This window comes from Sceloporus occidentalis, unplaced genomic scaffold (assembly GCF_023333645.1).
Source record: "Sceloporus occidentalis isolate IW3139 unplaced genomic scaffold, rSceOcc1.0.p SCAF_2, whole genome shotgun sequence".
In the NCBI taxonomy this organism is placed as follows: Eukaryota; Metazoa; Chordata; class Lepidosauria; order Squamata; family Phrynosomatidae; genus Sceloporus; species Sceloporus occidentalis.
In genome coordinates this window covers 75,915,198-75,936,874 of record NW_028316982.1, presented here as the reverse complement: position 1 = coordinate 75,936,874, position 21,677 = coordinate 75,915,198, and the positions used below count along the sequence as shown (strand labels likewise).

Here is a 21,677-nt window from a genome sequence, read left to right as displayed (position 1 = left end):
GGTAGATTGTACAGAAGGAGGCGATCCGAGAGACAGGTTGGACCCATGCCATTTAGGGCTTTAAAAATGATAACCAACACCTTGTAGTGAGCCCAGAAACTAATAGGCAGCCAGTGGAGTGATCTTAAGATCGGTGTTATATAGTCTCGTCTAGTCCCAGAGACCAATCTGGCTGTCATATTCTGTACTAATTGGAGTTTCCAGACCAAGCACGAGGGTATCCCCATGTAGAGTGTATTACAGAAATCAAGACGGGAGGTTACCAGCGCATGCACCACAGTTTCAAGGTCTCTAATTTAAACTGGGTTATTACTTGCCAAGAAAACCCCATGACAGGTTTGCCTTAAGTCTGGGACGATTTGAAGCCACACAACGACCATAACAGAACCAGGGTGTTGTAGTGGTTTGAGCATTGGACTATGACTCTGGAGACCTGGGTTCGAATCCCAGCTCTGGCATGAAACCCAGTGGGTGACCATGGATAAGTCACACTCTCTCAGCCTCACATGAAGGCCATGGCAATTGCTTCTTAATCATGCTCAAAATGGAGGAAATTTTGGAATCCCTCTGAACAGAAGGTTGAAATGGTTGAAATGTCCTGGGAAAGAAAGAGACCTCTGGTCATGCTGAAGATACCACAGAAAGTAGGACCTTCAAGAAAAATGTAGGACCACATTAAAGAAATGCTCAAAACATTCTTATAAATGTAAATTCATGCTCAGAATGGAGGACATTTTAGAATCCCTCTTGGAAAGAAGGTGGAAATGTAGGACAGGTCCTGGAAAAGGAGAACGTATGGTCACAAAAGGTCACTACCCTCCTTTTGTTCTTATCGTGTGCCTTCAAGTCCTTTCTAAATTATGGCGACCCTAAGGTGAACTTATCATGGGGTTTACAGCAAGATTTGTTCAGAGGAAGTTTGCCATTGCCTTCCACCGAGGCTGAGAGCATGCGACTTGCCCAGGGTCACCCAGTGGGCTGCATGGCTGAGCAGGAAATGAACCCTGGTCTGCAGAGTTGTAGTCTAACATTCAAACCACTATGCCATGCTGGCTCTCTGCTTAGTTCCTGTAACTTCATCCTCATGACCTCTTTAATGGAGTCATCCATCTGTCATGCCATCTTCCCCTCTTTCTGCATCCCTCCACAAATCCCAGATTTATTGTCTTTTCAAGTGAGTCATACCTTCTCATGATGTGGACAAAATATGACTGCCTCATTTTGAACATCTTGGCTTCTAGGGAGAGTTAAGGTTTGATTTATTCAAGGACCCATTTATTTGTGGGGTTTTTTTTGCTGTTCATGGTATCCTCAGCACTCTTTTCCAACACCACATCTCAATTCTGTTGATTTTCTTATCTGCTTTCTTAATTGTCCAGCTGTTGCATCCATACACAATAATAGGGAATACAGTGGGTTTTATGATTCTAACTTCAGCGCTTAGTTGTATCATCTTCATTGAATGCTTTCATTCAGTTAGCATTGGATTGGGCTCCAGACTGCTTCCTAATCGGGAATAAGAGGATTCCCTGCCACACACACTTTTGTTTCTTAACAAGGAGGGGGAAATCTGCCCCCTTTATCTATTTTGCTTTTTGCAAAACAAAAACTCTCCGCAGGAGCCACAGTATAACTAAAGTAATGGCAAACTCCCTCTGAAGAAACTCACTGCGTTGCCATAAGTTGGAAACTACTGTAATTGAAGGTACGCAACAACAACAGCAACAACAAGGAGATCATGGACAGCCAGAAAGACAAACAAATGAGTCTGAACAGATTGAGCCTGAAATCTCCCTGGAAGCCAATAAGATCAAATTTAGGCTGTCCTACTTTGGCACATCATGAGAAGGCATGACTCATTAGAAAGGACAATAATGCTAAGAAAGGTGAAGGGCAATACAAACAGAGGTAGACGGCATGGTAGATGGATGTGCTCCATTAAGGAGCTCACGGGCATTAATTTACAAGACTTGAGCAGAGCAGGGGAGGATAGGGGGACTTGGAGTTGGGGTCAGCTACAGGACAGTTAACAATAAAAGGGGGAGGTACTTGTTCAACTTGTACACAGAAAGCATAATACAAAGAGCAGGTTTAGAAGAAAGAGGAGTGCAGACAGCAACAATATAATATATGCAGATGATACCATACTGCTAGTGGAGAACATCATAGACTTGGAACAATTTCTAAGGAAAGTCAAAAAGAAGAAAGCGCAAAAGCAGGCTTACTGCTGAACATAAAGAAAACAAAAATAATGACCACAAAGGATCTACACATAATTAACCTAGACAATGAGGAAATAGAAATAGTTAAAGATTTCCCATACCTTGGATCAAACATTGATCAGAAATGGGTGCAATCAAAAAATCAGAAGAAGATTAGGAATGGGAAGGGCAGCTGTGAAAGAACTACACAAGATCCTAAAGTGTAAAGATACACAACTGAGCACTGGAGTTAGAATAGTCTAAAAGCCATAATATTCCCCATCAACATGTATGGGATGTGAGAGCTGGATAATGGAGAAAGTCATCAGAAAGAAAACTATTTGAGACATGGTGCGGGAGAAGAGTTCTGAGGATACTCTGGATGGCCAAGAAAACAAACAAATGGGCCCTAGATCAGATCAAACCTGAACTCTCCCTGGAAGCCAGGATGACTAAACAGAGGCTGTCATATTTTGGCTATCTCACGAGAAGGCATAAATCATTAGAAAAGAAAATAATGTTAGAAAAGTTAGAGTGCAGCAGAAAGAGAGGAAGACCACATACTAGATAGTAGATTCAATCAGATTCCATGGCCATGAGTCTGGAGGATCAGAGCACAGCAATGGAGGACAGGGGGTCTTGGAGATGTCTCCTCCACAGGGTTGCCATGAATTGAGGTTGACTTGAGGGCAGTTAACAACAACAACACTGCATGCATTCCGTCAGCATCAGATTGGACTCCAGGCTGTTTACTAATCTGGAGTAAGATGATTTCCACGAGCTTGTTCTTTATCATTATAACCCATAGGGAAAGATGAGGGGAAAATTTGCCCCGTTTACTCATATTGCTTTTTCAAAAACAGCCACACTCTGCAAGAGCTACCACACAGCTAAAGGATGTAACGGGGAAGCTAGTCTGCAACAAGTGGTCTTGCGTGCTTCTAGGTTTGTGATTATAGGCTGAAATCCTAAAATCATTTGGGGAAAAGAAATTGGAACAGTTCCTATTTCAAGTACCCACCTTTAGTCTTATCCTGCTGCATGTTTATGGTACACAGTGTTGTTTGTAGTCCCTAATGCAACCATCCTCATAACAGCCTGTAGGTGTCAAAATCACTTTGGTTTTATTCAGCAGGGTAGGTTTTTCTATTAGGCAGGCTGAGACAGATGGCAAATGCTGTGGCAAAAGTGGCACTTGGACATCCATCTCTCTTGGAGTAGAGTACTGTACTTGCCTTTCCTATACACCCTAATCTAGCCTAAGGTGTGGCAGAGTCCACAATTCCATTCTTATTGTGTTAATATAAGATTAAGCTGCCAGTCCATTTGGTTTCTATACATGGGGGGTGGGGTGGGGTGGGATCTTTCCTGGCCTCAGGTAGCGAATTACCTTGGGTTGGCCCTGTTTCCCAGCAAGGCAACATTTATATTCTTACTGTGCAAACACTCATAAATTCATGTCACAGTCTCAGCTGCCTAGCCCAGATTTTGGGCACTGAGCCATGATGGCGCTGACTCAGGAAAACAGCTGCAGCATCTTAGTGAAGACTATGCCTTAGCAGGACGGTACATTTGACTTCAAATTCAGCTTTCTCCGCTTCCTTTCCCTGCCAAGAACAGAGGGCCTGGAAGCATGATCCCTGAGTCATCACAGCAGTGTGTACAGATACCAGTCCATCTCCCACATCTCAAAACTAGCTAGCAATCTGTGAATGCTAAAATAATGATTTGGGGAACCATTACAGTGGTTCTCTGTTAGAACCATGGGATTTTTCATTTCCAGATGACCTTCTTCCTATGTAGTTCTGGGAAACAGAACAGTTGGTTTCCTAATGTGTATTAATATCAAGTGTCTAGAGTAGAAGCCAGACAACGACTGGCTATTTGCAAGGCACCTTCATACAACCTGCTAAGTGCTGATTGCTTATCTAATCAGATGTAAAATCCTTTTATCTTTGGATGTAGAAAGATAACAGATGAGAGGGAGGAATCTGCCTGAAACTACAGTTGAAAATGTGTTTCGTAACTTAGCACTGCCAGTTACAAATCAGAGAACAAAAGAAAGTTGGATGCCTGTAGAATGATGGATCAGCCTACATGTTTGCAAGAACAAGTTGTTGTTGTGTGTCATCATGTCTTCCACTTATGGTGGAAGGTAAGGTTATGCCTTGATTACATCCCATTTGGATTACTGTAACACACTGTACATGGGGTTCCCTTTGGAAACTGTTTGTCCTTTTAAGTCGGCCCAAAATTCTGCAGCCAGACTGATGAACAGGACTGGTTACAGGGAACATGTCCCCCACAGAAACAGCCTCCTGTTGTGCTAGAAAACACTTAAGGTTCCAAATAATATAATTACAAAACGTATTTTTTAAAATAAAGAAAACAATAGCAAAATGTTAACAGTATCATAGAATTATAGAGTTGGAAGAGACCCCATGGGCCATCCAGTCCAACCTCCTGCCATGCAGGAAATCCAAATCAAAGCATCCCCAGCAGATAACCATCTAGTCTCTGCTTAAAGACCTCCAAGGAAGGAGACTCCACTACACTCCGAGAGAGTGTGTTCCACTGTCGAACAGCCCTTACTGTCAGGAAGTTCCTCCTAATGTTGAGGTGGAATCTCTTTTCCTGTAGCTTGCATCCATTGTTCTGGGTCCTGTTCTCTGGAGCAGCAGAAAACAAGCTTGCTCCCTCCTCAATATGACATCCTTTCAAATATTTAAACAGGGCTATCATATCACCTCTTAACCTTCTCTTCTCCAGGCTAAACATCCCCAGTTCCCTGAGTCGTTCCTCATAGGGCAAGGTTTCCAGACCCTTCACCATTTTAGTCGCCCTCCTTTGGACACGCTCCAGTTTCTCAATGTCCTTTTTGAATTGTGGTGCCCAGAACTGGACACAATATTCTAGGTGGGGCCTGACCAAAGCAGAATACAGTGGCACTACTACTTCTCTTGATCTAGACACTATACTTTTATTGATGCAGCCTAAAATTGCATTGGCCTTTTTAGCTGCCGCATCGTACTGTTGACTCATGTTCAACTTGTGGTCTACTTGGACTCCCAGATCCCTTTCACATGTAGTTTCATTCAGCCAGGTGTCCCCCATCCTATATCTGTGCATTTCATTTTTCCGCCCTAAGTGCAATACCTTACATTTCTCTGTATTGAATTTCATTTTGTTAGCTTTGGCCCAGCTTTCTAGTCTATTCAGGTCATTTTGAATGTTGATCCTGTCCTCTGGGGTATTAGCTATTCCTCCTAATTTGGTGTCATCTGCAAATTTGATAAGTATGCTCCCAATTCTGTCTTCCAGGTCATTGATAAAGATGTTGAATAACACTGGGCCCAGGACAGAGCCCTGTGGGACCCCACTGGTCACTTCTCTCCAGGCTGAAAAAGAGCCATTGTTGAGCGCCCTTTGGGTTCGGCCGGTCAACCAATTACAAATCCATGTAACAGTTACTTTGTCTAGCCCACATTTTACAAGCTTGTTTGCAAGAATATCATGGGAAACCTTGTCAAAGGCCTTACTGAAATCAAGATATACTATATCCTATCAAGATATACTATATCCATCTACCCAAAAGAATAAATCAAAGTGGCCAAAATAACTTATTTAGGCCTTTTCAGTGGTATCTCCATTCACACTAGCAATGAAAAGGCCCTGCTGTCACCCATCTCCAGTCATCTCTGCCCTATCATTCTTCTCAAGACCAGCAAGTCAGGGATAGAGGTCAATAGTAAGCAGCATCTTCATTGTGAAACGGAATATCCAGCTTTTATGAAAGCAGGCTTAAACTTTTAATTCTGCCTTCCCCAATCCAATATCCTTAAGATGTTTTGGACAGAACTCTCATTATCCTAAGGTGGTGCCCAAGTGGTACAAAATGTACTTTAGAAATGTGTTTTACTTCAAATTTCTTTACAGAACAGGATGATAAAATGCAGTAATGGCTTATGGAAAAAAAATCAGTTTTTTTAAAAATATATAATGTTATGACAAAATGCAGCAACAGAACATTATCACTCCTTCTAATAACAAATTTCACTTCTGAGTCTGACTGGGACTAAGTGGCCAAAATGGAGCCACTGAGAAACAAGATAAACAGGTTGGTCAGCATGCTCAGAGGAAACATCCAAGGAATGGAGAAGTAAATGGTGTGTGTGTGTGGAGTCCTAAGCAGGATAGACAACTTGGAGAGGTCTAAATGGTTTCTGTCAACAACCAGGACCACAGAGGTACCAATTTCCCCCTTTGATTGTAGTGAACTATCAGACATCTTCAAAGTTTTTGTCTAAAAGACCTCTTGGAAGTGTAATTGGTTGCTTTACTACATCCATCCATCCCTTCCTGCCTCATACTGTATAAACAGTGGGGCTGGTAGCAGTCAAGTCAGTGGATCTAGCAATGGGCTTTAGATTTTAGTCCAAACTAAAGGAGCTATCTAAGAGCTTGTCTGCACAATTAATATACTCCTCATTCCAGTCAAATAGAATGTAATCTGCCATACGTGATCTGTAGAAATTCAGGATTTTGCCAGGGACGGGGAGAAGGGGGGGGGGACTTCTTAAACTTTGCTGGAAAAAGTGTCACAGTTTTTACTGGAATATCCATGGAAATCTGAAGAAATTGCATTATTGCACATGTGGCTGTTGATCTGTTTTGCATGTATTCAGATGGCTGCACATTTTTGGCACAGGGAGTGCGATCGATGCAGATTTGTGAAGGAAAGTGAAAACAACTGTCAATGTGAATGTGTGAAAATACACAACAATTTGCATAACACACTTGCATGTAGACTAGCCCTAAGATCCTGAACATATTTTGACAATGAGGTTGAGCACCTTGGCTAGCTCATTTAAAGCTAGGAGTAAAACCCAGAATGGATTTACCATCCCAATGGTCTGGATGTCACCAGCTGTCACTGGCTCTTAAGGCCATAAAGACCTTTTTCTTCAAATCAGAACTGGTCACTTCTGATTTTGGGGGGAAAAGCCTCCCCCCTTATCCTAAGCCAAAAAAAAGAGGAAGGGGGGTTACATGAAATAGACAATTGCATCCAGAGGACACATTTGGCTCTTTAAAGGAAAACAACAACAAAAATACTAGAATTGGGGTAGACGGCATGGAAGTAGAATGGGGCCCTTGAGCCAAATGTGGCCCTTAGGTTGTATTACATATGTCCAATGAAGACTAAGTATGCTTAGTGGTCATAGGACATAGAATATCTGCAGACATAGAGGGATGTATGACTGAGCCCCTTCCCAGACTAGGCAAGAGGTCTGAGCCCACCCCCAAAATGATTTGGCAAAATTGGATCACCAAGAACCCTGTAGTTGAGTCTCTTCAGGAATTATCAATCAGAAGTCGTTACCTAAGAAAAGGTGGATGGTCCCCACCAACCATCAACTTCACCTTATATGTTGAGGGAATTAGCTTAAGCTTTTAAAGAGGATGGGGAACTTTAGGATTGTTGGCACCTGTGTATACCATCACTCACTGAGAAGGACTCCAAGTTTGGGTGAATTAAGAAAGCTTTATTTAGAAATATGCAAGAGTGCAAAAAACCACATGATAGTAATTCAAACAGACACACAGCATTCAGTACTAACAGAAATTAGAATATGAAAACCGGATAGCAGAGTTTGAAGAGTACAAAGAGGGGTGATAATTACTGAGCTAAAGAGTAGACCATGGAACATAGGTGTGGCTGAGACTGGGGTCTGAGGGTGACACAGTGAGTGGAAGAATCTGTGCGTAATGGGGGCCCACTCTGTGCAAGGAGGCTAGGTTTTGGGGCCAATATATATACCTGATAACTAACCTGTGAGGTGTGCGTTATGGTCTCTAGAAATGTAACAAACAGTTTGGTGGTTTCCTGGGAATCGACAATGGGATTCTGGGTTGGTTGATGGCTTTAACTTTAGGGTAACAAAAACAGTGATTGGATGAACAGGGAAGTAGGCTGGAAACATGGCAGGGGAAAGGTACATATTGCTGGCTTACAGCTTCGGTGTCCTCCTTTGTCTCTTGGTGCAAGAGGAAATGCAAAAGGGTGAGGGGTGAGAATGTAGTCAGCACACCCATTTAGCATGGATTGTAGCATTACCTGGATCATACCCATGTCCTTGGGTCTTTGCTCCTTTCTCATGGGAAATCCACCTTTTGGCTCCACGTATGAAATATGGAGACCCCCAAATACAGTGTGGGGTATGCAAGGTGTACTAAAAGTGTACTAAACAATCACACTCAGAAATACTAAGACAGCTATTGTTGAGTCCTTCCAGGAACAACAGGCCACCTGTAAACTCCCCTGTGCATACTTGGGAATAAACTCCACTGAACACATGAAGGGCACTTCTAAATATCCATTTTGCTTATAAGAGTCTTCATATTTAAGGATGTTTCTGAGGATATACAGACCAGCCATTAAGACCAGCCCGAAGGCGGAGTAGGGGCATGGCGTCCATAAAACATATGCCCCAACTCCATCCCCAGGCCAGCACACCACCATGCACTGCACCACAAGGTGCGCAGCATCACAATGCTCCTCTGGCACTGTGTCTAGGTGATGCAGCGCCAAAGGCATGCCGAAAAGCCACTGCACCAGTGGCTACAGCACTCTTTCCGCAGCACAGAAAGGAGCCACTTTTTGCAGCTCCTATTTGTGCCATGGAAAGGCGAGATCGGGGCCATGGCATGCAGTTGGCACGGCTCCAATCTGCCACTAAAAGGGGCGATCTGTATAGCCCCTCAGTGATCATGGATGGGGAAAGTAATTTGCTCTACCCCTGCAAGTACCTGCAAGCAGGTAAAATTAATATCAACCTACCTGCTAGGGTTGAATCCAACCTCATCTTAAAAGCATTTTACAGGGTTGTGTCTGTTAGTGGAGGATGGGAAATTCAGCATCCTGGAAGAGAAGATAGCTGGCTTGAAGCCTGAAGAGAAGCATTCCACACTGCATCCACACTCTGCAACACATCATTGCAAACCCCCAAACTATAAATAGCAGAGAATGTTAGTGAGGCGGTTGGGTTCACTCAGCTCCTGTCCACTTTTCACCTCCCCATCCCACTCACTTTTCCTCAAAGTGTGTGTTATCTATCAATGTTGGTAGCACAGGGAAACGATCCCAGAGAAATGTGGGCTGGCTTGAGTGTTTAAAGAACTACATAATATATGAAATAGCTTAATTATAGAAGTAATCTATGACAACATCAATGCATAAGAGAAACAATGGCTGATAAATTATTAAAATGCTGCAATGCTGCCTATACAAACTCACATTAAGCTCAGTACTTTGTGCATTATATACAATGCGTAGTTGCAATTTAAAGTCTATTTTGAATCAGGTGTTGCTTGCAATACTTGACTTAGAATTTATGAAAGCATCATAAAATAGAGAACAAGCTTAAAAGTTCTATGTCTCTCTATATCACACACTCTCTTTGTGCATTATGTTTCAAAACAGTGCTTAAGATTTGAACTTCTGCATTTAAAGATCATGGCATCGACTTGCTTACTATATAACGGAGGCAGAAAGATTGGAGGCAACGCAGTATTGTTTTTTATGTTGTGATGCCATATTATATGAGCATGTCCCTATCATTATGAATTAAATGGATTACTTCTTATATAGGCAGCAGCATGTTAGTCCTTACTTGCTTTACATTGACAGAGTTTCCAAAATATTTTGAGTGTGTCTGCCATTTTACATCATAATTGTATTTTCACATTCTTTGGGGGGTTTTCTCCTTCAAGACTAAGTACACATAATAGATAGTGACTATTTCACCAATGAACAGATGCCATCTCCTCCCACGCCCCTGGCATAATCTGAATACAGGATTGCTTTGTAAATCTATACTCTTCTCAACAGTGTTCAGTCTTTGCAGAGATGCATTACCAATAGAGGTCCAGAAGTAAAGGGACATACTGTATAAAGGATTACAGATCAATGATATGACAATGCATACAAATGACACTGTTCCTTAGACATTTTCTTAGTAATTCTAAAATCTCCATTATTAATCAGATGGAAAAAATAAGTTTATCAGGATATAACATCTATTAAATCTAATCAAATGTTTCAGGAACTTAAAAAATAAATATGAAGATGTGATATGCAGAGTCTACAAGACAAAACAGTAAGAAAAATAAAGTGTTTCAGAGCACAGTTTTCCAGTGATGGTAGCAGTTTCAGCAGAAAAAACAGTCCTTCTTAAGCAAACAAAACAAGCAACAACCCAGAAAGAAGAATGATGGGCAATTCATGTCTCATAGGCTTCTAAAAATGCAGTTCTGCATTCCATATTCTGCATTTTTAAAGGTTCATACATTATTGTAAACAAGCTGTTGCATTAATTAGGCTGGGAAATAATTATTAACCATAGGTACAATATACAGATGACCACTCTATAGTTTACTATACCAGGAGACTATAACATTTATTACCTAATACCTTTTATATTGTTACTTTTCTTCATTCATGGAGCTCAAGGTAGCATACTTGAAATTCCCGGATAGCTTCCAATACAGGTACTTGCTGCCTTACCTTAAGCTACATTTTTACATGGTATGCTCAGCCCATTGCTTCAGGCACTTTTCTCCATTCCTAGTTCACTTCTAGTACTGCATCCAGAAACTGAGGGAAAACCTTCACGCCTAGCGACCCATTCACTTTTAGCAGCAAGCTTCCCACATAACTTGATGCATGAATAACACAGAAAAGTGAATGACAATAGAAACATGTGTTTTGACTCTTCTATATATATTTTTTCTGAGTAAACAAGCATCGGAAAGGGTAAATTATCTAATTCTGAAGTAGATATATAATTCAACTAAGTTTCAGCACTAGCTTGAAATTACACAGAACAATAAAATAACTTGATGTAGCCTACTTTTTGAACAATTCTTTTAAATATTTATTCATATTAATTGTTTTCCTGCAAATAATGATCAAAGTAAATTCCTTTGCAAAATGTGTTGTGACAGAATGTTCCTGGGTAATTTCTTAATTCAAATCTATTTATTTTTATTATGTGGGGACAAGAGAGAGAGAGAGAGAGAAGGAAGCAGTACAAAAAGTGTTATTTCTAGTTATGAGGGAGTATGATATATATTTGGCATTTAAACATTCAACTTGATAGGATTTTTAAAGATGAGGTGAAATGATATAATTTCTACTGTGGTTTTCTAATTATGTAGCAGAATCTAGCGAGTTCTTCCAATCAGTATTTAAATCTGCAAAGAATAGGGCTGTAAGTGAGCTAAAAATTAACTTTCACCTCCCTTATCCGCTACCCAAAGCTACAAGGATGAGTTGCAGCGAAATAACTGAATGTCCATTGCATATGTGTCAATAATAAAATGTTGAAAAAGAGGTTTCTGGAAGGGAAATAGACAAAGATCAGGGCGAGGGGACAGAAAACTGAGAAGACTTGAAATAATATGTGCACCAATAGTAAGACATGAGTAGGAAGTAAAAAATGTGAGAAACTAGAATGAAAAAATAAGGAACAATCTCTCTAAAGAAGAGAGAGGTTGCTGGTGAGATAATTGAAGAAAAGAAAAATATGCCCAGTTGGTTGAAAAACAAGGCCCTAATAATATGACTGAACAAAAGCCCTATTTTGGCATTAGGAATGTGAGCAAAATAAACGTGCAAGGATGAAGAGCTTTCTAGTCTAGGCCTCTGCCTCTCCCACCTTGTTATGTGGCTAGTCTTTTTCAACAGGAGCATCTTTCCCTGCCACAATAATTGGAGGAATTCTCCCTCTTCTTGCATTCATATTTTACTTACCCTTCAAACATCTGAACATCTAAGCACTCAGTAAAAGAAGGGCAAAAAAAGCCAGAGGAAATGAAGGGAAATGGTTAAAGGTCTGGAGAAATACCTTACTCGAGGCATGAATAGATGAACAGCTGTGTATTTTTGGCAGTAGCGGGTGGAAAGAGGCAAGATACTCAGAAGTAGAACTCAGAAAAAAAAAACTTTTCTAATTCTCTTCAATGGACACTGTGGGCAAGAGATAGGGTGACATGAGATTGCACAGACAAAAAGTATAAAACTGGGGATTGTAGAACAGAATAGTTTAAAGAGAAGGGGGAAGCTTAACGGGAAAAGAACTGGAAGAGACATTGGGTCAAGAAGTTGAAGTGTCAAGCAGAAGGGAGACTGAGTGGAATGGTCAAAGGAGACTGAGGGAAAAATTCACAAAGGATTTAAACACAAATGTTTTTAAATACAAGGATTAAAGGATTTAAGACAAGGGGAGCAGTGTGGAAGGAAGGGAATAGCCAGAAAATTGCGTTTTCAAGTCCTGGTGGGCTGCCAAAGAGGCAGAGGAGATGAATTTCATATATTGCTTTGAATAAACCATATACAATTTTAGTTGCAGCAACTGAGTACAGTATGTCTTGTAATTACATAAGAACCAAGCGCTAACATATTTGGAAATGGCTGGCTGGAAATCAAATACGAAGAATAAATTGTAGTGCCTTTGTGCCTTTCTTTTCTTTTCTTTTCTTTCTTTTTTCCTTTTTTTGCAGACTTTCTGGAGGCATCTGGCTGACTGTGTGGGAAACAGAAAGCTGGATTAGATGGGTGGTTGGTCTGATCCAGCAGTGTTCTCCTTGCATTCTTGATACGTGGAGACTCAGATCAAAGGAGCTTTTTATAAATCATCTCTTAGAACAGTGAATCCCAAACTCAGATCTTCCAGATGTTTTGGACTTCAGTTCCAGAAGCCTCAGCCATCTTGGCCGATGGGTTAGGATTCTGGGAACTGAAGTCCAAATCATCTGGAAGGCCAGAGTGTGGGAATCAAACAATAAAATCCATATGTAGTGAGACCTTGATATCTGGATTTAAACATCCACAGTCATCAAGCTCCCATTGTCCCCAATGGCAGCGCAGCACGTCTGTGCTGCCATTAGGGACAGCCTCCATTGCCCACAGTGACAGTTAGTCTGCTTTATCACACAAACAGGATTTAAACAAGAGTTAAATGAGAGTTAAGTAGGAAATGCCTGATGTTTATCGCACAACATTTCCTGTTTAACTCTCGATTAAATCCCGTTTTCCCCCTAGTGTGATAAAGCAGAAAGTGTATGGCTGTGGCTACACTGCCATTAGGAGCAACAGCACTTCAGGTGAAGTCCCGTTGTCCCTAATGGCAGCATGGTCACATACACACACCACCATTGGGAACAACAGGGCTTGAGGTCCCATGGATTTTGGTATCCGTGCGGGGGGAATAACTTTGTTATTCTTCACATGCATGGAGTGACTGTTACCTGAGAAGGACCTTTATAATCAGACTGCGTGAATAGTCATAGAATGCAAAATTTGTGGGCATGGCAATTAATTTGGCAACCCTGTCCTATTGGCTGAGCAGATGTCCCTGAATTTTACCCACATAGATTTCAACTTTATTATGGAGTTTGACGATTTGTTTCTTAGTCGGTCTTATTCATGTGGACAAACCTCTGTGCTAACCTTACTTATGACGCTCATCCGAGAGACACAGGCAAAATTGTAGGACAAATAAACTGTTCTGCCTCAGATGGAATCCATCTGTCTGGCAAAAAGTATGCAAAATGTAAATAGAGCTGCAAATGATTTTGTACTGCATCTAAGCCAACTCATAATTTGATTGCAAAGCCTCATAGTTATTGGTCTACTCTCAAAATGACAGTATAGCTGTAGTATCTCTAAGACAGAAATTATTTTAATTAGTATACAATGGCCTGCTAATGTAACCCTTATGAATTGCTGGTTTGGGCCAGCGAGTGGGAAAACCCTAAGGAAGAGGCTATCTATACTGACCTCAGTTCAATTTGGAGAGACAATTGGAGGGAAGAGCAGTAGTGTTTGCCAGGAATAACAAATGGGGCCCTGCCATCTTGAATTTGGAAATACGATTTTAATACATAGATTCAGGAGAATTTTTTAAATTTTAATACATAGATAATTTTAATACATAGATTCAGGAAAGAATAGAAGGGTAAATTTCCTCTAGTGGATTTTGTTATATTTGTTTGTATTTTCTTTTACTGTATATACTCATGTATAATTCTAGAAATTTTAGTCAAAAAATTGACCCAAAAATGTCAGTCGACTTATCCATGGGTCAATTTTACTTTAACTCTTATTTTTAAAAAAGGAACCATTTTCTAAAAAGGCAAGAATGTATTCTGTCCTGAAAGCACTGATCCTCTCTAATCTCTCATCCATGTAGCCTTTAGGGTGAGCACAAACAGTCTGCTGGGATTTTGTAATTTCTTTGGCATTGTTTTCTATTGCTTCATCCTTTAGATCCTTCGTTACATGGCCCTACGTTTTACTGTCAACTTATCCATAGGGCACCTTTAAAGCCCTACATGGCTTGGGTCCGGGTTATTTACGGGATCGCATTTCCCTATACAATCCACCCCACACTCTTAGAACAAGTGGGAAGAACTTGCTGGAGATACCACCATCCAAGCATGTGTCCACTTCCCTAAAGGCATTCAGTATAGCTGCCCCTAGACTTTGGAATGGACTCCCAGAGAAGATCCGCCTTGTTACGTTCCTATAAACCTTCAAGAAGGCGGTAAGGACAGAGCTCTTCTACCGCGCTTATCCTCCTGACCTACTATGAAGACCACTAGTATGGAACGAGACCAGCTGCCCCCGTGATTGATCGTTGTTTATGTTTTTATGCTTTTATTTTAACTGTGGTTTTAATGCTGTAATTGTAATTTTAACCTTGTTGTGATCCCAATGGGAGAGGCAGGAGATAGAAATAAAAATTATTATTATTATTATTATTATTATTATACCAAAATCTATAATTTTGGCCCCAAAACTTGCCCTCAACTTATACGTGAGATCAACTTATAGTTGAGTATATATAGCAGGTCTTTGAAATTGCTTACAATAACTGCAGAGCAGCAAGTTATGCTTTGTGGATTGCATGCAAATTTGAGAGACTACATTTTTGCTGGATTCAGTAGAAAATATACAATATTGTTGGTTTTTATGGTTTTAAATTTTTTATATAAAGCAGTGAAATGTTTAAATACTACTACTTTGTAAATACCCAAAGGGAGTGGTGCACTAGAATGATGCGGTTCAGAATTTCAGTGGTTTTGAGGCAAATAGGTCTTCAGGTTGAAAAAAGAGAAAACATTGCCATCTAGAGCACCAAAATTACACTGGAGAGAAGAGGAATGAGTACAGTACAGTAATTGCATCACTCTGCCAAGATTTTAGCAAAACAAACTTCTGTGTTCCAGCCAATAAAATGCAAATAGGCAGTTTCTTTGTACCTGAACATAATTTGCTCTGACAAAACTGAATCTCTTAATTTTATTGATTTTTTTTCACAGATCTACTTTTAAAGAGCCCTCCTTCCGACCACCATCTTGACGAGAGAGAGGCCTGTTATGTTTTATTTTGACTTTGGATATTGTATTGTACTTCCTGTTGTACACCGCTTTGATCTAATTTGGAAAAGCGGTATATAAATAAACATTATTATTATTATTATTATTATTATTCTGCTAAACCTAACAACTGTTATAGTCAATGATAACAATTTGAATTGCAACATCAATCCAACATATTTCAGATGAATTTCAGTAGTTCCCCCAAAATATGGAGTATTGTTGGGCATGCTGTGTTTTGTAACTTTACAAGGCATTTTAGGATAAGCTGCCATTTTTATGTCAGTTACCAAGAACTAGTTACAAAGCTCAGTGAATGTCATCACACCATCAGCTTTTCAGATCAATAGAGGAACAACTCTGATATGAGAAAGAAACATTATGTAAATTTAATCTTTAAAATGAGAATTGTAAGATGACAAAATAAATGTCATATGGAAACATTTCAATTTTACATATTTTACAATTTTGTAAAAGAAAGGCTTGAAGGCACACAACGAGAAGTAGAAAGACAAACTTTTGGGTGCATGTTATTATTGTGTGTCTTCAAGTCATTTTTGACTTACAGCAACCCTAAGGTTGGAAGTGGGGGTTTCTTGGCACTTTTTTCCGAGGGGGGGATGGCATCGCCATCCTCTGAGGCTGAGAGAGTATGACTTGCCTAAGATCACCCAGTGGGTTTCTGTGGCCCAGTGGGATTCAGACTCTGGTTTTCAGAGTCATAGTCCAATACTCAAACCACTACTCCATACTGGTTCACATACGACATATCTGTGGTCAAATGAATGCAGATTTCTTGAGGCTTGTAGGCTAACACACGCCCTCCTTTCCAGGCGATGTCCTACATTTCAGTCTTCTGTCCAGAAGGAATTCCAAAACAGCCTTAATTTTGAGCTTGATTAAGTAGCCCATTGAATAATTCCACTTTTGCTGTTCCCCTTGGAAAAATGCATCTCTTTGGCACCCTGTCCTCATAGCAAATTAACAGGGGGTTGGGATGGATCCTGCTAAAGTTCTTTTTTCTTAGGAAAAGCAGCAGCAGACAAGACTTGCCCAAGAGCTCAGGGCACATTTGTTTCTTGGAGGGGGAAAGGACAGCAAAGGTGTTAGGCAATGGGCTGCCTGAGGAAATAATGCAAAGGCTGAAACTATTTTCCCCTTAATGTCAGTGCAGTAGACAAATGGAAGGAATAATTGAAATGTTGATACAGATACAGTCAAGGGTTTGTTGCTACTAAAGTACAATTTTAAGCTTTCATCTTGTTCAGAGTTCTGTAAGTGTATTGCAAGCCAACAAGGTGTTTTAACAAAGAAAAGATTATCAGAAAAATATGGCCAAGTCCATAAAAATACAGTTAATAATCATAATAATAATAAAATTAATATCTTTCCCTCCTTTCCTCAAGGCTTAAAGTGGGGTAGAACATGTTAAAATACAAAACACAATTAAAAAAGAAAACACATAAAACCATCAGGTAAAATACAGTACTTTGGCTCGTTACAGACGGGCGCAAGAGGCGCCGTCATCACGCCGCGATTACACGCAAGGGGCGGCGCTTCTGGACGCACCTTGCCCCTCGTGCGTAATCGATACATCAAAATGGTGGTGCCCTATACAGATGGGCGCCACCATCTTGACGTAGCGGATGCTCTGCGTCCGCACGTCCCAACGCAGAAGAGATGTCACGAGTGCGCGCTTTGGCATGTGTGACGTCTCTTCCGGGTTGCCAGAAGGAGCGCGATTTCCACGCTCCTTTTTTGCAGCGCAGAGGAGTCGCGCGGTTTGGCTGCTGTGGCTCCTCCACGCTGCAACCGGCAGCGGCCCAAGACCGCCCCTTTTGGGCAGTCTGTAACGGGCCTATAAAACCATTAAAATATACTCATATAAGTACAGTTGCCCCTCCTTTTTCAGGGGGGATCCATTCCGGACCCCCTCATGAAAACAGAGTTTCCCCTATATTCAAGCCCCATTGGCTTGAATATAGATGCGGGTGTGCAGGCATGCACCCCATTCCTTCTCCCTCCGTTCATCCCTCATACATAAGGTGGTATGCAGATCCAAAGACTGTGAGAATAGATGAAAGACTGTACATTCTTAAAAAGTAATGATTTTAAATGGATTGGGTAGGCCTGCTGGAACAGATGTGTCTTTAATGCAGTTTTAAAAGCACTTAGTGTTTTGAGCTGTCTTATCTCTTCTGACAGGTCATTCCACAGTTGGGGGGCAGCGGATGAAAAGGTTATCTGGGAAACCATTGCCAGTCTAATCCTGGCTGACTGGAGGAAACTTCCATCAGAGGACCTGAGTGTGTGGAGTGGATTATATGGGAGGAGGCAACCTTGTAGGTCACCTGGACCCAAACCATGTTGGGCTTTAAAAGTAATAATCAACATCTTGTACAGTCATCCCATCCCTTATGTGAGGAATCCGTTCTGGACCACCACCACCCCCTGCGTAAGGGAAAAAACATGGATGCTCAAAGCCCATTCAAATGAATGGAGCTTGTGCCTGCAGAGGCGGGTGGCGCGCGGAACGCACGCCACAGGAGCAAGCACCATTGTTTTCTTCCAGCGAGCGGCTCTCTTCCTTCCAGTATGGCTGGAGGCCGTGTAAAACACACCCGCATATGATGAGGGCACATTGTACCTTGCCTGGAAACTGACTGGCAGCCACCGATGTGATTTGTTAAGATTGGGGTGATGTGATCACTCCTGAGCATTGGCATCACTAGGGGTGTGTGGAGTGCACCAGGTGACACCCGAAGTGGAGTGACACCACTGCTCCTCAAACACCTATCTTTTACCAGAAATGGGCTGTGGCATTCATCTACTGCTTTTTAAAATGCTTTAAAAGATAGTGGGAGTGGGGTGAAGCTCAGTTGAAAGAGAAAGGAGAGGCCCCAGAATGTTTTTAAAATTAAAATTTCACATTTCAAATTTTTAATTTTTTTTTAATTTTAAAAATTGAAATTTTATTTTTTTTATTCTTTTGAATTTAAAAACATCACATTTTAACCAAGTTTTAACCAAATGTATATGTAAATACATTTAGGTTGTGAGTATGATATTGTAATTTGAAGGCATAATTTTAATTTTGCTAGTTGTTTATGTGACAACTATTAGCATGTGGCCTGTCAAAGGATTTCAGGCAGCCCACGGCATTGTGGAATGATTCCACAGCTCCTCTACCACTCAGCCTTCTCCTGAGGAGAGCGCCATGCAGAAGAGGAAGATGAAGGGCAAATGCTCGCCCTGCAAGGTTCTTCCTTTGCCCGGCTTTCTCCTCCTCCGTCGTTCAGCCCTCTCCCAAGGAGAAGTCCGGGAAGAGGAGGAGAAGGACAGTCAAGTCTCATCTGCTGCTCGGCTTTCTGCTGAGGAGAGGGCTGGGCAGAGGAGGATGAGGATGGAATTAATATTACTTAATTAATTAATATTAATTTAAAGCCTATCTGCAGCCCAAAGAAGTTTATCCTGTTTTAATTTTGGACTCCTGCATACTGCCAAGTTGTGCAGGTCTGGCTTAGGGAGTGCTTAAGTGCACTAATAAGCAGTATAGAAATGTACTTGCTGTTGCTATTGCTATTGTTATTATATGCAGGTCCCAAGATGTACATTTTCTGCATGTGGCTTCTTTTTGCTCCAGTTTTTAGCCCTGGAGTGTGGCTTCGTTCCCCTTTCCAGCCACTTTTGTCTCATGCATAGTCTAAACGCCACACTTTCAAACCTGCTGGAAGCCACTTTAAGAAAGCTGTCAAGATGGATCTCTTCCGGCAAGCCTTCCTTGAGTGATATTGATATAGCTTGCCCTGTCTGCTCCATGATGCCTTGTTTTAATTATGTCTATTTTATTAAATTTAATTGTATTTTATAATGCTGTCACTAAGCTCATAATGGGGGGGAGGATAAGGGATCATGTAAATTTTTACCTATGTATGTTTTATATTTATTATGATGTATTTTATGGTTGTATTTTATGTATGTTATGGTTGCCTCTATCCTTCTGGGAGAGACAGGCTATAAATAAATTTATTATTATTATTATTATTATTATTATTATTATTATTATTTGGCCCGTGTGTTTCACCCCTTGGCAGTGGCATTAATAGAGGGGTGCAGTGGGTGCGGATCACACCAGGTGACATCCTAAAAGGGGTGTGTGTGTGTGTCTGTGTGACATCGCTGCTCCTCAGACATTTGTATTTTGACAGAAACGGGTTGGGGCTTTTTGTATGTTTTGTAAATTGTTATGACAAATGGGATGACGAACCGGCGTCTTTATTTTATTTTCATTTCTGGTTTATTGTTAAATATAGGATATAAATAAAAATAAATAAAAAATAGAGAATTAAAAGATATAGCCGTGTTAGTCTGTAGAATCAGTGCGTAGAGAGGTCTTGTGGCACCTTTGAGACTAAATGAAATGAATTTTATTCTGTGCATATTATAATGATGATCAGTGGGCCCCCAAACTGTGCCCTTTTAAGAGCATTTTGGACTTCATCTCCCAGAAGCCTCAGCCATATTGGGCAATACTGAAGGATTCTGGGAGCTGAAGTCCAAAATCCCTTAAAGAGCACAGTTTGGGGACCAGTGTTTTTATTTTGCCAGTTGTTCATGCCACAACCATTCTCATTAGATACACGGGGTTTACAATTCATGAGTAAATTAGTACAAAGAGCATCGCTAAGGACTCTGTATGGGTGTAGTATGGGAGGAAGTCAATGAGGGAAATGACGTCATGGCTTGTAGTTTTGTGTGAGGCGCCGTCAAAGGCCCTCCCGCCCCCAATCTAAAATGGAGGCGCCGCCCTCATCACACCGGAAGCCGCAGGGCTCCTGGGTTACTCTAGGCCAGTGAATTTTGGACTTCATCTCCCAGAAGCCTCCGCCACGTTGGCCCATAGGCTAGGGTTCTGGGAGCTGAAGTCCAAAAAGCCCTTAAAGAGCACAGAATGCTGGGGATTACTTCTCTAGGCATTCCCTCTCTATGGTCCTGACGGGAAAAAGCGTAGGGGAGGCGTTCTGCGCCTGCGCGCTGGGTGGCTTCCTGAGTGGTTGGCGGCAGCGGCCATTTTGTGGAGCTTCCGATTGCAGCCCAGCCCCCTCCCCCTCCGCTCCCCGCTCTCTCCTCCTCCTTCGGCCCCGGTCTCTTCGGGCCTCTGGCGTCCCTTGTGCTGCTGCAGCAGAGCCCCTGGGGCCCTGACGGACGGCAGCCTCCCTGCGGTGCCCGGGGCCCGCTCTGCGAGCCGCCCTCCTTCCCCCCCGACATGGAAGACGACGGGCAGCCCAAGACCCTGTGAGTCCCCTGGGGACCCGGGAGGGAAGGGAAGGGAGGGAGGCCCGCCGCTGAGGAGAGGCGCTGGGCAGGGAAAGGGAATGGAGGGGAGGCGGGAGACCAGGACCGGAACGAGGCTATTAATGGGAGTTTGGGCCAGTCACACTCTCTCAGCCTCAGAAGATGATGATGATTATTAAAGGATTGGGGGAGTCACATTCTCTCGGCCTCAAGGGAAGGCATTGGCTTCAGAGGGGTTTTTGCCAATCCCTTCCCTTGAGGCTTTCATCATCATCATCCTGAGGTTGAGAGAGTGTGACTCCCTAATCCTCCAATAATCATCATCATAATAATAACTGAGGCTGAGAGAGTGTGACTCCACCATCCTATAATAATAATCCTTTGAGGCAGAGAGAGAGTGACCCTCTAATCCTTTAATAATAATAATCACCACCACCCTGAGGCTGAGAGTGTGAGACACTCCTAATCCTTTAGTAATAATAGTAATAAGAATCTGAGGCTGAGAGAGTGTGACCCCCCTTTCTTAAACCTTTGTGGCGACCCTAAGGCAGTGACCATAAAAGAGTCGCCGTGAGTCGGGAACAACTTGAAGGCACACGACGCATAACAACAATGTGAAGTAATAGGACACGGCTTTGGTTGCTTGTTGTTGTTGTTGTTGTGTGCCTTCCGGTGGAGGGAAGCCACACTTTCTCAGCCTCAGAGGATGGCCATGGCATGAAGAAATCTTGCCTAAAC

General features: G+C 41.8%; 1 protein-coding gene across 5 annotated transcripts in view; it reads left to right on the top strand.

Annotated features, from left to right (window-relative positions):
- The first annotated feature begins 20,744 nt into the window (after positions 1-20,744).
- The window catches only part of TIAL1 (TIA1 cytotoxic granule associated RNA binding protein like 1), a 31,110-nt gene continuing 30,177 nt past the window's right edge, over positions 20,745-21,677 (top strand). For 3 of the 5 annotated variants that reach the window (XM_089510033.1, XM_089510032.1, XM_089510035.1), the window contains exon 1: positions 20,745-20,939. In XM_089510033.1, the coding sequence (XP_089366159.1) occupies positions 20,911-20,939 (29 nt within the window). In that variant the 5' untranslated portion in view covers positions 20,745-20,910. The remainder of the gene's footprint in view (positions 20,940-21,677) is intronic. The other 2 variants (XM_089510036.1, XM_089510034.1) reach the window with 1 other exon arrangement.